The sequence below is a fragment of the Carassius carassius genome, chromosome 41, assembly GCF_963082965.1.
Source record: "Carassius carassius chromosome 41, fCarCar2.1, whole genome shotgun sequence".
Classification (NCBI taxonomy): domain Eukaryota; kingdom Metazoa; phylum Chordata; class Actinopteri; order Cypriniformes; family Cyprinidae; genus Carassius; species Carassius carassius.
In genome coordinates this window covers 795883-811622 of record NC_081795.1, presented here as the reverse complement: position 1 = coordinate 811622, position 15740 = coordinate 795883, and the positions used below count along the sequence as shown (strand labels likewise).

Below are 15740 nucleotides of genomic sequence, written 5' to 3'. Positions count from 1 at the left end.
TTGTTCATGATCATTTTTAATGTTAGTTGAGCTTTTTATAGTTTTTTGTCATTTTTATTTATTTGTCAATGTCTAAAATTTTATTGTATTTTATTTTAGTTTTAATTATTGTAGTAAATTAAGTTACACTTAATGGATTAATTGTATCAGTGCAAAATAAAACGCACAAAACGCAACTTTTATTTTATTTGTCTTATTATTATTATAATTATTGTCATCTTTATTTACATTTGAATGTGTTTAGTTTTTATTCCATTTTATTTCAGTTTTAGCTACTTAAGTAAATTGTTAAATTGTTAAAAGTTTTTCAGTTTTAGATTTTAGTTAATGAAAATGAGAAAGGTCGCCTTAGCAGCTAGCTGAAATAAAATACATTTATTTTTCATTTATTTATTTTCATAATAGTATAAATGTTATAATTTTTATATTTTGACTTTCGTCATTTCTGTTAGTGTTTTTAATGTATAAATCGCACGTGTCAAAGGTGTTTGAGTTCCGCCCCTAATTATTCATGATTGCTCGAAGTCGCGTAATTATTCATGAGATGACGCCACATCTGCCGCGTTCGTCTTTTAATGTATTAATAGATATGTTTATTTATGTTTCCGTTAATTAATGTTCAATGAATCCGCTGTTGGATCATGATGATTTGTGCCGGGGAGCGTGACCAACGTGCTTTGTCCCGGCGGGCGCACGCGCGGGCGAACATGGCGACGCACTGCACGTCTCGCGTCACCGGAGAGTGAGGCGCACCGAGAGACAGAAAACGAGAAACGGTAAAGAGCCGCGTTGTGTTTCTTTTGTCAGAGAAGCAGTTTAATATAAATGCGCGCACGAGTGTTTGCGCGCGCGCGAATAAGTAGTTGATGTTTGAAGCGGGAGCGCGCTCGACGCAGTGGAGTTCCTCGATCAGAAGTGATCAATACTGCAGAGACGCGCGTGACCGCTGCATCGTGAACTGTATGTCATGTGTCTGTTTGAGACCGTGTTGCATGTCATTAATATGAGAGATTTAACTATGTTTTTTGGTAATGTATTATAGTATTGAAAAGTAACATGTAATTGCCATGGTACAGTACATGAATGGTTTTTACCATGGTACCCCCAAAGTAGTTATTGTAATTCTTGGGATAATACCATAGACTTTATAAAAATGAATGTGTGTGTGTGTGTGTGTGTGTATAGGCTGCATTTATTTGATCAGAAATACAGGGGGGGAAAACAGTAAAATTGTTAAATATTATTAAAATTATAAAACAGCTGTTTTCTGTGTGAATCTGTGTTAAAGTGTAATTTATTTCTGTGATGCTCCGCTGTATTTTCAGCATCATTCCTCCAGTCTTCAGTGTCACATGATCTTCAGAAATCAGAATAATATGATGATTTATTACAGTTTTTCTGCATTTATATATATATATATTATTATTATTATTTTTTTTTTTTTCGGAACCTTAATACTTTTTTTCAGGATTCTTTGATTAATAAAAAGTTAAAAAGAATACAATTTATTCAAAATATACTATATGCACTGCCATTCAAAAGGTTGTCATTCCTTTATTTATTTATTATTTTTAAAAGAAAATGTTTTAATGGAGCTATTAAATTGATACAATTTTAAGTAAACTTAAATGTAATTCCTCGAATCCTGAAAAAGTGTTAAATGTTAAATATAAATATATATATAGAGAGAGTTTTAGGGCTGCTCCGATCACGGCCGGCCGATCGTTAATGCGCATCTCATCAGTAAAGCCGGTTCTCTAATCAGCGGTAAATTCCCTCAGGTGCGTGTTTTCACATAGAGCAGCTGTTACTACACAGAGCCAGAGAAGATGCGCAATATTTGCTTTACTGACGAGATGCGCATTAACGATCGGCCGATCGTGATCGAAGCAGCCCAACACAACTGTGTTTAACATTGATAATCAGAAATGCTTCTTGAGCAGTAAATCATCATATAAGAATGATTTCTGAAGATCATGTGACTGATGCTGAAAATACAGTTGCACATCACAGAAATAAATTGCTTTTCAACAAATATTCACATAAAAACCATTATTTTAAATAGCAATAATATTTCACAATTATTCAGTTTTTTTTCTGTATTTCTAATCAAATACGTGCAACCTTGATGAGCAGAAGAGACTTCACTATGGTAGTACCATGTTTTTGGCATTTATTTACAGTGTAAATGCATTAATCAGAATTGGATATCATGGCGATGCATGCATATAAACACTTGAAGTAAGCAACTATTGCTGATGCATTTGATGCTGAATTTGATGCATTTAGGTGATATTTTGAGATGAAATTAGACATTTGACAGACATTGGTGGGTGTCACGGTCTGATTTTAACATCTAGAGATTGTATTTCCTCTTTTAAGAATGATTTGTCTCTCGCTCTGGGTCAAAGTTCACAGTGATAGAGGCGTCAGGTCTGTCGCTTTACTGAAGCGGTCTCACACTGCGCTTCTGTATCTAACAGCAACACGCTCCAAAGATCTTAAAAGAGTGTGTCGAGTGTTCAAACTCTCAAAGGAAAGACAGACAAAGAGCGAGTGTGTGTATGTTTGTGCTGATGAAGACGGTCTGAATGTGTGTGTTATTAAGGGAATAGTTCATCAAGAACATGTCCTCATCCTCAGGTCATCATGAGTTTGTTTCTTCATCAGGTTTGTAGAAATGTAGCATTGCATCAGTGTCTCATCAATGGATGCTCTGCAGTGAATGGGTGCCGTCAGAATGAGACTCTGATAGAAACATCACAATAATCCACATCACTCCAGTCCATCAGTTAACATCTGGAGAAGCTATTATTATTAATCTATTTTTATCACAATTAGATTTATTTTCCACAAATCGCTCAGCCCTTGCCATTTTTTACAAAAAAATTTTTTTTTTTAAACTTTTTTTGCAATTTAAATTGTTTCATAGTCAAGTGGCATGTTTTAATGAGTCCAAATAATACAACATACTTATATTGTACTGTAGATTTTCTGTCAAAGTTTGATTGTTACTTACACAGATTTACTGTAAAATAATTTTTTTTATTAAATGCTCAATTTCATTGTACAGCACAATAATATTATTACAATAGAAAAAAAATAAATAAAAATAATTGTTTATAATGTCTAGATAAATGTATATTTTATAGTACAATAGTATTATTACATATTCCCACTATATCAGACTATATTAGATGCTAGAGCCTGAAATATGATATGATAATAATAAAACCTGCGCCTTTTTTATTTTTATTTTTTTCAAAATGTTTTAGTTTTTATTATTTTTATGTTTAATATTTTTATGTAAGAAACATTTTTAGTATGAATTTAATATTATTTATTATTTTGTGTCGTTTTAAGCGTTTTTATTTGTAGTTTAAGTTTTAGTTGTCATTTTTACAAAAAACAAATGTTTTTAGTTTTTGACTTTTAAAAACTATTGTATGAGTCATAAAAGCCTGATGTTGTCAAATATGATAGTCAACAACAAAAAAACACACATAAACCTTTTTTTTTTCAATATTTATTTGAGTCCAAAGCTTTGATTTAACTGTTCCTTAAAAAAAACTGTGTGTATGTATGTATATATATATATATATATATATATATATATATATATATATATTAAATTTAGGTGATTAATACAAAAAATGACACATTTGAACTTTAACAAATGCTGTCTGATGATCTAGCATGGCTCAGATCTTCTGACATGTGCATTAATCGTTTACACTCAGGCATAATAATCAGTAATTAAGTCTCATGAGTCATGTGTGTCTCTCTCTGGTTCAGGTTTTGTCAGAAAGTGCTGCGTCTCGATGCAGATGCTCCGGGTGAAATAAATAAGGCTCCTCAGCCTCTGTCAGGACCCCCCTCCGCCCCGCTTCCCTCGCCCTCCCCGGGTCTGTCCCAGGTAACTCGCATCACGCTTTCACACAGTTATATTCATTTTCTATACATAAGTTGCTGTCTGTTTTCCTGACACATTTTGATTGACAGGATATAATCAGCCTTGATCATTGGCTGTTTTAAATACCAATTATCAACCGATATATCGGTGCATCGTTAAAGGAGTCTTCTTTCAAGAACAGCATTTGTGGTTTAAAAGTATAAAAAATTAAATTTGTTTTAAAAAAAATTAAGCTTGATAAGAGCCCTATTCCTCGGCTGGGGTCATGTAGAGCTCTTTGAAACTGCAGTTTGGACCTTCAGCTTGCTGGTGCCCATTGAAGTCCATTATATAGGGCCCTATGATTTCCACAATGGAGAAAACACGGACGGAATCCAGTCATAAAAACGGAATTTACAGTTTGACGCGGAATGTCTCGGAATTTGACCAATTTTGAATGAATTAAACAAAAATAGGTCATTGCATTTACATCAAATCGCGATATGGACTAATATCGGTAAATATTAAGCCGGGAAAGTCTATTTAACATTTTTACATACCAGAGTAAAAATCTGGTTTAATTTAAAGACAAGTATTTGCCAGAAATGTATTACTATTGTTCAGCAGAATGTACATAGCCTACTACAACTACTACTACTACTAAAATGAAACAAACATATATTTTTAAGGAATAATCACACAACATTTCTTCCATGTTTTATTTTTAATAGTAAATCCCCTTTGTTTACCAAAAAATGTGCTTAATTTTCAATAATGAAAAGAAAAATTAAATGAATGGTTTATGCCTTCATTTGATAACCAGAAAAATGTAAATACATAACAGTATTTCTGAGGGGGGGAAAAAATTCATAAGGCTATTTTAAGAAAAAATTGAATAAATTAAGTTGTTATGCATTTAAATAATTAGACATGCTTAAAAACAGAATTAGATAACAATGAAACGTATGGTGAAGTAAAAATAAAACATTTCATATGGCCCTAAACATGTAGTTTTTATTAAACTTTTAATAAATTGTTGTGAAAATGTCTTATGGTTTTAAATAATTAGACATGTTTTTTGAGTAATACAATTAAATGTAGCCATTAAAAAGGAGTTGAGAAAAATTAAATCAGAAAAAAATTGAATCCTGAAAAATGGAAACGGAAAAATGGAATTTGGAAAAATAAAACGGATTTCATATGGCCGTAATTATATGGAGAAAAATCCTGGAATGTTTTCCTGAAAAAAACATAATTTGTTGTTACTGAAGACAGAAAGACATGAACATCTCGGATGACATGGGGATGAGTAAATAATCAGGAGATTTTTATTCTGGATTGAACTGCTCCTTTAAGGATGTACCGATATATCGGTTGATAATCGGTATTTAAAACAGCCAATGATCAGGGCTGATTATATCCTGTCAATCAAAATGTGGCGGGAAAACATTTCAGAGAGCAACTTGTCGTTTGTATTGCGCCTCAAACCAATAATCGCAAAGAGCTTTGTGCTTTATTACTTCTGATAAGAAACAATGTCTCAGCTTTCAAATCTGGTACATTTCAATAATATAAAATTCTAACAATTCATACTATTTTCACGCTCTTAAATGTGGTGTTAATTAGCTATAAAAAGGGAGGGGGGAGTTTAAATACTGTTAATTATATAAGAATGTTTTAATAATTCTGTCATGAAGACGAGTTTTGATCAAAACAATGTGCAATTGAGTTGTATAAAAATGTTTTTATTTGAGTGTGATTATTATATCTGAAAAGAAATAGCATTGAATATAATAGCGTTGATGTTGACTTTAACCTCTAAAATTATGTACTAGTGTATAGTACAGAGATTAGTTTTATTTTTCTTAAAAAAATAAATAAAACGAATTATCGGTATCGGCAGATATCGTTCTGAATAATCATCTGAGAAGTTCAGTATCAATGCGTCGCTGATTGTGATCTATCTGGAAAAAAATTATAAAATTAAATAATAAAAAAAATTTATAATATTTAAATAATTAAAATGAGAAAGCATACAGAAAGAAAAAGATATGAAAAGAGAATTAAACCATTAAAAAGAAAGAAAGAATTTTATAATAAAAGTTAAAACGTAAAGTAAGATAATAAAAAAACGAATACCTAAAAAATAAAAAAAATGTAAATAGTTTAAAGAACAAGTTTGAAAAATAATATTTAAATAATAAAACAAAAAGAAACATTTAAAAAATAAAACAAAAAGAGAACAAAAAGAAAAAGATAAATAAAATTAAGTCAATTAAAAAGAATGAAAAAATAAGTAATAAAAAATAAAATGTAAAGATAAAGTAAGATAATAAAATTAATACAAATTCTAAAAAAAGACATTTTTAATTAAATAGTTTAAAGACAAATGAAAGAAAAAGTATGAAAATATTTAAATAAAAAAATAGAGTACAGAAAGAAAAATATATTAAAATTTAAGCCATTTAAAAAATAAAAAATGAAAATGTAAAGAAAAAGTAAGATAATAATATTTTAATAATTAAAAAAAGAAAAATAACAGAAAGAAAGATAATAAAATTAAGCCATTTAAAAAAAGAAGGGAAAAAATTAATTATAAAAAATTAAGATTATAAAATAAATACAAATACTAAAAAATATTTTTTCAATTAAATAGTTCAAAGAAAAAGTATGAAAAATAATATTTAAATAATTAAAAAATAACCAGAGTTAAAATAGAAAAAAATATGAGTAATTTTAAAAAGAAAAAAGAAAGTAGGTAAAATACTATTTTTAGTTTAATGACAGACTTCAGTACAGAAGCTGGCTCTGGGTCACTCGTGTGTCTCTCTTCAGCCCAGTTTTGCTCCTCCACCTCTTCCTCCGGTTGTGTTCAGCTCCCCTCCACCGCAGATGAACCCCGCAGCACAACCCCGACAGGTACAGCACCCCAAACACGCATCACTTCCTGTTGGGTTACCGGCCCCTTCATCTCCTCCATCGGCGTTTCAGGATTTCCCATAAAGAACCAAACCAGCCAGCGTATGACACATTTTATAATGATATTAAACAATAAGATATCACATAACGCACAGAATCTGTGAGCTAAAATATTTACTTGAAGTCTCCCTGAGGTTTAACTTTTATTTCGATAATTTGGCACATTCTGCTCCGAATCAAGATGCAGGTGAACAAACACAATAGTTTTATAGTATTTTATTTTGAGTTCTTATTTTTTTACATTATTATTAAAATTCTATGTCCAGTAAAAAATAATTTAAACAGTTTAATAAAAAAAAAAAAATTCTATTTTTTCCAAGATTTAAAAAGGATGATAATAAAATATAAAAAAATAAAAGAAGGAAAAATAAAACAAAATTGAGTAATCATAAAAAAGATAGAAAAAAGTATAATAAAATAAATAATAATAAATATTATTAATATACTATCATAGTATTTGTTGATTTAATAATGATTATTAATATTAAAAATGTCATTAATATCATTTTTTTTCATGTCTGTTGTAAGTCTTGTCCAAATAATTGTTGAAAAAAGCTGTTGAATAATTAGCCCGATGAATTACTAGAGTTCAGAGGTCACCCTGCATCCTCCTGACCTCTCGTTGTGTGTGAGATCGGTGCGACTGAGGTGCTTCTGAGAAAACAGATCTCTCCTCTGCTTTTGTGGCTGGTGTTGCTTCCGTATCTTGACCTTTGACCTGTACGTGTGGCTTTCTCTTTCTAGTTTGCCTCCGGTCCTAGAGCTTTACCACAGCAGGTACTAACACAAACATACCCACACACACTGAACAAGACCAGAAACAAGTTAGATGAAGTTCGTTAAACTGCTGAGTCTTATTCTGATTCATCTGATGAGAGAGATGAGGAATAAATAGATGCATAAAATTAAATTAATAATTTATAAAAATAATTTAATAAAAAATAAATAAAGAAAAGGTTAAATAAAGTAAAATGGGTTAGAAAAAAATATTTAAATAATTGAAAAAAGATAATCAAATTAAATAATTAAGCAATTTATTAAAAAAGAAAGAAAAGGTTCAAGTAAAAGAAGTCAAAAAAACTTTTAAATAATTGAAAAAAATAATACAATTAAGATGATAAATAAGAATAAATAATTTAAAATGAATTTAAATATTGTAAAGAAAGAAGCAAGATAACTAAAATTAAATAAAGAAAAATCAGATAATACAATAAGTAAAATTAAATGATTAAAAAGGAAAGACGAAAAATATACACTTAAATAAAGGATACAAAAAGTATGATAATAAAATAAACAAACAATTCAAAAAGAAAAACGTAACTAAGGAAAATTAAGATAATAAAATAAATAACATTTAATGAAGAAATTAAGTAAACTTAAAGATAGAAAAATAATAAAATTAATAATTATTAAAAAAAATGAAAATATTTTAATAATTTACTGAAAATAATGAAAACGGGAAAAAAGCAAATAAAATTAAAAAAAATTAAGAGAGGAAAAAATAGTAATTAAAAAAGAAAACTGAAATAAATAGTTAGATAATAAAAACAAGAAAAGTACTTTTAAATAGTAAATAAATAAAGTATGATAGTTAATATAATTAAATAATTAAAAAATAATAAAAAGAGAAAGAACAAAAATCTGTAATTATTGAGTATATTTCCAACAGTTGTGTCGTCTCTTTGTTTGCATGCTGCTCTGTTCCTCCGGCGGGTAACACACACTCTTCATCTCTCTCTCTCGCTCCTCGTGTGTGTGTGTGTGTGTGTGTGTGTGTGTGTGTGTGTGGTGCTGAAGGGAGGATTCAGGTCACTGCAGCTAACCAGCTTTTCTTCCACTTCTAAAGAAATCTTTCTTTAAAGTCGAGTTGAGTGTCTGTGTTTTGCTCTCTATTCAGCCCTACTTTCCCCCTCAACCCACTTTACCTAATTCTGGGCGTGTCCAGTCAAGCTCCGCCCCTCGGTCCATCCCCCCTCCGCATAGAGCCCGCCCCCCTCATGTATTCCAGACAGGCCCCTCCCAGATGATGATGATTCCCCAGCAACCAATCAGCTTCCCCAATTCAAAAGGCACAGCTTACTATATATCTGGCCAGGTAAGAGCAGAAATATATCTATTATTAATTAAATATCAGGGTTTTTTTCTTATAATATTTTCTCTGTTATTTATGTGTTGCATAACGAATCCCATCATTATCCTTCAAGCCAATAGAATGCAGCTAATTACAGTTAGTTATGTTAGGAAGAAATATAATAATGTATATTTTTATGTAATTTTTATCATTGTTATTGATTATAATATTGATTATATTATATATGAAATTGTGAAAATTGAAATAAAATAAACGTTTACTGAAATAAAATAAAATAAAATAAATTAAAAACTTCTATTTCAGCTAGTTGCCAAGGAAATGTTTTCATTATTTTATTAAGTGAAATAGCTAAAACTAAATAAATTAAAATTTAAAACTAAAACTGAAATACAAATGACAAAAACCAAACAAAATTTGAATAAAAATAATGGTAATAAACCTTATTTACTACTTAAAAGTAAATCAGTGATACTAAAATAATAGTTAGTTTTTTATTTTAATTTTAATATATTGTAATATATTAATTTTCATATTTCTCTTTTTTAAGTTTTTTGTTGTTGTTTTTTTGTCTTATTTTTTCATCATTTTTATACGCTTATATAGTTTATATTTGTAGTTTTAGTAGTTTTATAGTTTATATTTATAGTAGTATATTTGATAGTTTTAGTTATTTTTGTGTAAGAAATTAAACTGAATGAAAAAGGCTAGCTTATAATAAGTTTAAAGGGGTCATAAGATGCTTTTTAAAGCTCATTATTTTGTGTATTTGGTGTAACAGAATATGTTTACATGCTTTAATGTTCAAAAAATACTGTACATTATTGTAGGCCCTCTATGCCCCGCCTCTCTCAAACGCCTCGTTCTCTACAAAGTCCCTGATTGGTCAACTGACCTAGTGCATTGTGATTGGCCAAACACCGCAAGCACTCGTCAAAATGTAATGCCCCTTTCCATAATCATGAGCTTCATCTTTCTCTCTCACTCTCTCGCTCACTCTCTCACTCACTCTCTCTCTCTTTCACTCTCTCTCTCTTGCTCTCTCTCTCTTGCTGTCACTCTCTTACTCTCTCACTCTCTCTCTCTCTTGCTCTCACACTTTCACTCTCTCACGCTCTCTCTCTTTCACTCTCTCTCTCTTGCTCTCTCTCTCTCTTGCTCTCACACTTTCACTCTCTCACGCTCTCTCTCGCTCACTCTCTCACTCACTCACTCACTCTCTCTCTCTTGCTCTCTGTCTCTCTTGCTCTCTCTCTCTTGCTATCACTCTCTCACTCTCACTCACTCACTCTCTCGCTCACTCGCTCACTCACTCACTCACTCACTCACTCACTCACTCACTCACTCACTCACTCACTCACTCACTCACTCTCTCTCTCTGTCTCTCTTGCTCTCTCTTGCTATCACTCTCTCTCACTCTCTCTCTCTTGCTCTCTCTCTCTCTCTCTCTCTCTCTCTCTCATGCTCTCTCTCGCTCACTCTCTCACTCACTCACTCACTCACTCTCTCACTCACTCACTCACTCACTCACTCTCTCTCTCTCTCTCTCTGTCTCTCTTGCTCTCTCTTGCTATCACTCTCTCTCACTCTCTCTCTCTTGCTCTCTCTCTCTCTCTCTCTCTCTCTCTCATGCTCTCTCTCGCTCACTCTCTCACTCACTCACTCACTCACTCTCTCTTGCTCTCTCTCTCTCTCTTGCTCTCTCTCTCTCTTGCTATCACTCTCTCACTCTCTCTCTCTTGCTCTCTCTCTCTCTCTCATGCTCTCTCTCGCTCACTCTCTCACTCACTCACTCACTCACTCATTCACTCTCTCTTGCTCTCTCTCTCTCTCTCTCTCTCTCTCTCTCTCATGCTCTCTCTCGCTCACTCTCTCACTCACTCACTCACTCACTCACTCACTCACTCTCTCTTGCTCTCTCTCTCTCTCTTGCTCTCTCTCTCTCTTGCTATCACTCTCTCACTCACTCACTCTCTCTTGCTCTCTGTCTCTCTTGCTCTCTCTCTCTTGCTATCACTCTCTCACTCACTCACTCTCTCTTGCTCTCTCTCTCTCTTGCTAGCACTCTCTTACTCACTCACTCACTCACTCTCTCTCTTTTGCTATCACTCTCTCACTCACTCACTCTCTCTCTCTCTCTTGCTCTCACTCTCTCGCTCACTCTCTCACTCACTCACTCTCTCTCTCTCTCTCTCTCTCTCTCTCTCTCAGTACCGTCCCTCATACGTGACCCCTCAGCAGTATCAGGTGGCCAGTTCTCCTGGTTTCTATCCCGGCACGAGCCCGGCTGATTACGGTACGTATGTGTGTGTTTGTGTGTGGTGTGTGTACACACTTAACCATATTTTGGGGACAAATGTGTACCTAAATTGAGCACAACGTGACAAAATGTGCTAGAGGATGGCTGCCCAGTATTCCGAAACCATCATGGTTATGACATCTCATTAACATACGACCTCCCACATTTCTGCATCACTCACTTATTCAGTTGTCAGAGCTCATTTAAATATGGAAGTGTTAAAGGTACAGTAACGTGTGAGTTGATGAGTCTGCTTATGAGCCAATGGTTATTTATTGTCAGCTGAGTGATTTCTACCACCGACCCCCTTGCTTTCAGCAGATCAGCTCGCTGGCTCTCTCTCACGCACACACTGTAGGTCAGTTTGAGTTCAGCACAGACTCAGAGAGGTTAACGTGTCGAGGCAGACGTTCAGAGAGGGCATCATGGGCAACAGAGCGTCCGGCAGAAGCTCTGCGGGGGGTACGTGACTGATATTTCTCTCCTTCACCAGTGCCTCTGTCTCGGGCTTTGACTATATTTAGTCTCGGATCAACAGCGCTCCCTCAGTTATGTGAGTTGGGTTGGCTTGACAGATATAGAGTGCCTAGAGGAAAAAACAACCAATTAGAGCTGTTAAAAGCGGCCATATGACCAGGTAAGAGGAGTTTGAGGGAGTATTTCAACATTTTGTTTTAGTAAAGTACTGCTTTTGACATTTTAATGTTGCAAACTGAAACAAAATACAGTGGCAGAATGTTAAAGTACATGAGATTACTTACGTGACAGTAAATTAAAATAATAATCTGTAATGCATATTAAAATACAATAGATTAAAAGGGAATAAATATGCACAATAAATAAAATAAAACATAAAATAATTTTAAATAGTAAAGGATAACTTTGGACATTTTTGTCTTGCATACACCAACAAAATTCTTTCAGACAATTTTAAAAGAAGTTGCATGACACTAATGTTAATTCAATAATAATCAATAATATAAAATGCAATAGATTAAGATAGAATAAATGTCCCCAATAATTAAAATAAAAAATGTAATAGATGTAAATAAAGTACTATTTTCAACTTTTTAGGCAAACAAAATAGTTACTTTTTTATAGTAGTAATATGACAGTAATGTTAAAAAATATATATTTTTGTCTTACATTCACAGTAATGTTAATAAAATAATAATCAATAATATAAAATACAATAGATTAAAATGTAATAAATGTGCCCAGTAAATAAAATAAAAAATCTTATTCATTTAAAAATATATTAGTATTTTTTTATTTTATTGTAGGATTTATTAATGTTTTAAATAATTATTTTTTTAATTTGCAAAACAAATCAAGTTTTAACTTAACTACTGCACACAAGGCCAACAGTTTAAACTAAGTAGTTTTATTATGTATTTTATATACATATGTCATTTTTATTATTTTAATTATTTATTTTTAGCATTTTTTTTTATTATTTCTGTATAAGTACTTTTAGTATTTCAACTTAATTTGTGTTAGTTGCCAAGGCAACATTTTTTATTTTAGTTTTTAATCTTTTGTAAATTGTTTATTCAGCTTTAAAAACAATTTTGAATAGCTTTAGTTTTAAGGTTTTAATGAACAAAAGCAACTCTAAGAACCACTCGAGCTCTATAAAGGACACAAACCTCTGAAATATGGCTCAGATTAAACATCACGAGGAGTTAATAGAGGTCAACATAAGCAGCGATTATTGACTTACATTTTGTCATTCGTTACCCAAAGCATCATATGTCTTTAGAAGACCTGCAATGAATGCAGTGTTTCTGCATTTAACAGCATTGGGTTTGGAATGACGAGAAAGTAAGAAATATTCCCAGAGTCTTAATTTTTTGGTTGAACTGTCAATTTAAGGGCATTAAAACGACTGTGGACTGTGTTTTGCCGATATTATCGGTCAATATGAGCCTGTCACCGATATATCGGTATCGGTGAATATGCCACAAAAACGAACCTTTTTTTAAATAACATATGATGCAGATAAAATGCTTGTAATTGTGTAATTACTCAGTCTGTCCAGCAAAGTGCGCTCCATTGTTTGATACTGGCGACCTAGATGAAATGCTTTAAAGCTCGAGTCTATGGAAAACCATTGAAACTTTGAATGACCATATCTCCATAACGGCATGGAGAATCTGCACCAAAAAGGGATCCCTTCAGCTCGAGGAACCTTCTGTAACGCAATAGAGGTCCTCTTTCGAATGAGAATACCCCTGCATTGATAGCCCTCTGGGTTCGGAACTTATGGGTGGTTAAATTGGTTAAAAACACTTTACGCTTTTTAAATAAGTTTCGTTTGTGTGTGAAGAAAAACGAGCGCAAATCTATGAATGAATGTTCAGAAGTGAAATAAACTTCAACGGAATAAAGTTTAAAAGGAATTTAATTTAATTAAAGATAAATTAACTTCAACTTTACTGTTCAGTGCACGGATGTTAGACTAATTTTGGATAATAATGTTTATTGTTAAATGCCCTGCCTCCATTACATATCTCTGTAATGTCATTATAAGTGTTTGATCACCACATTTGAGTGATTATTGCAAGAACAAAAAATGTATTTATGTATGTATTCTGTTTATGTATATACTGTATTCTGTATATAGTACCGGTCAAATGTTTGGACACGCATATTAGTCAGCTGCAAATATGTCTTGACCCCAAAAAAAATCTAACAAAACGTTTCTCAGTGGTTTACAGTAGTATCAAATGTACGTAAAAACATACTAAAAGTTTACCAAAGTTTGACTCCAAGAAAGGCCCCATTTTCAAAATGGCAGCCGCCAGGTCCTTAAAATGACCATTACTCCTTTGTATTCCTCCTAGACCAGAAATATTAGTGCCTGATACATGTTTTTGCCATGTAATATTCTAATTAGCATATTTGCATGATAGATAAGTGATTACAAGTCCAATTATATATTAAAGAAATTGGTTACAAGCATATTTATGGCAAAAAGTACAGGTACAGGTAAAAAAGATTTCCAATATCATGGAAAAGTTCTTTGTTTTTTGGAATTTAATTTAAAAAAGCAAACTTTTTTATATTCTAGATTCATTGCACACAAACTAAACTATTTAAAGAGTTTTTTGTTTGAGTTCTGATGGTTACGACTTACAGCTTCAGTATCTCCAAAAAAATTAGAATATTTTCTCAAAGATCAATCAAAAAAAGATTTACAAAACAGAAATGTTCAAGATCTCCAAAGTAGGTTTAATTATGCACTCAATACTTGGTTGGGGCTCCTTTTGCAATCACTGTCTGTGGCACTGCAGGTTGTTTTGATGGGGCCTTCAGCTCCTCTGTATTGTTTTTCAGATGTTACTTATCTTCCTCTTCACAATACCCCATAGATTCTCTTTGAGGTTCAGGTCAGGTGAGTTGGCTTTCCAATCAAGCACAATAATATCATGGTCAGCAAATCACTTGAAAGTGGTTTTGGCACTGTAGGTAGGTTGTCATGGTTTTGCACTGTCACTTTGTTTTATGTTTTGTTTCTTGTGTATAGTGTCAGCACAGGCCTTGTTAATTGTTTTCTCGGCCATGTGCTCCTTTTGCCCCTCCTCCTTGTTTCCTTTTTACCACACCCTCTTGTTAGCCTGATTAGTCTTATTGTGCTCACCTGTCCCTCATGTATTTTCCTCCTATTTATAGTGCCCCTTAGCCTTTTGTGTTTGCTGGTTCATGGTCATTCTCACCCCCTCTGTCTCTGGCCAGTTGTTTCCTGAAGCTTTCCCAGTGGCCTCCCCTAGCTGTTCCTGTTTACTGTTTTCCTGTTGTGGTATCTATTGTTCCCTTCACTACCTGCTTGTATCAGTCTGTTTTGTCAATGAAACCTTATTACCTCACACTGCAATTGGGTCCTCCCTCCTAGATCCCATAGGTGCTAAATTTAATTAAAAATTAAATCTGCATCGCCATTAAGCTTGTCAGCAGATGGAAACATAAAGTGCTACAAAATCTCCTGGTAGATAGCTGCATTGACTTTGGACTTGATAAAACATAATGAACCAACACCAGCAGACGTCACGGCACTCAAATCATCAGAAACTTCACACTGGACTTTGGATTCTGTGCCTCTCCAGTCTTCCTCCAGACCTTGATTTCCAAATGAAATGCTAAATTTACTTTCATCTGAAAAGAAGACTGTGAACTGAGCACTGAGCAATAGTCCAGTTCTTTTCCTCCTTACCCCAGGTGAAATGCTTCTGATGTTCTGGTTCAGGAGTGGCTTGGTTTTAGGAATGTGACAGATATAGCTTTTCCTGAAGACGTCTGAGCGTGATGACTCTTGATGTGCTGACTCCGGCTTCAGTCCACTCCTTGCTTGTGAAGCTCTCCCAAGTTCTTGAATCGGCTTCTCCTGACATTCTTCCCAAGTCTGAAGTCATCCCTGTTGCTTGTGCACCTTTTGCTACCACACTTTTTCCTTCCAGTCAACTTTCTATAAATATATTCTG

General features: G+C 33.0%; 1 protein-coding gene across 1 annotated transcript in view; it reads left to right on the top strand.

Moving 5' to 3' along the window:
• Positions 1 to 648: 648 nt before the first annotated feature.
• LOC132123003 (eukaryotic translation initiation factor 4 gamma 1-like) overlaps positions 649 to 15740 on the top strand; it is a gene marked incomplete at its 5' end in the record, with an annotated part of 49285 nt that continues 34193 nt past the window's right edge. Inside the window, 5 exons of the mRNA XM_059533537.1 lie at positions 649 to 776; positions 3796 to 3916; positions 6728 to 6811; positions 8769 to 8966; positions 11172 to 11256. Of these exons, the coding sequence (XP_059389520.1) occupies positions 649 to 776; positions 3796 to 3916; positions 6728 to 6811; positions 8769 to 8966; positions 11172 to 11256 (616 nt within the window). The remainder of the gene's footprint in view (positions 777 to 3795; positions 3917 to 6727; positions 6812 to 8768; positions 8967 to 11171; positions 11257 to 15740) is intronic.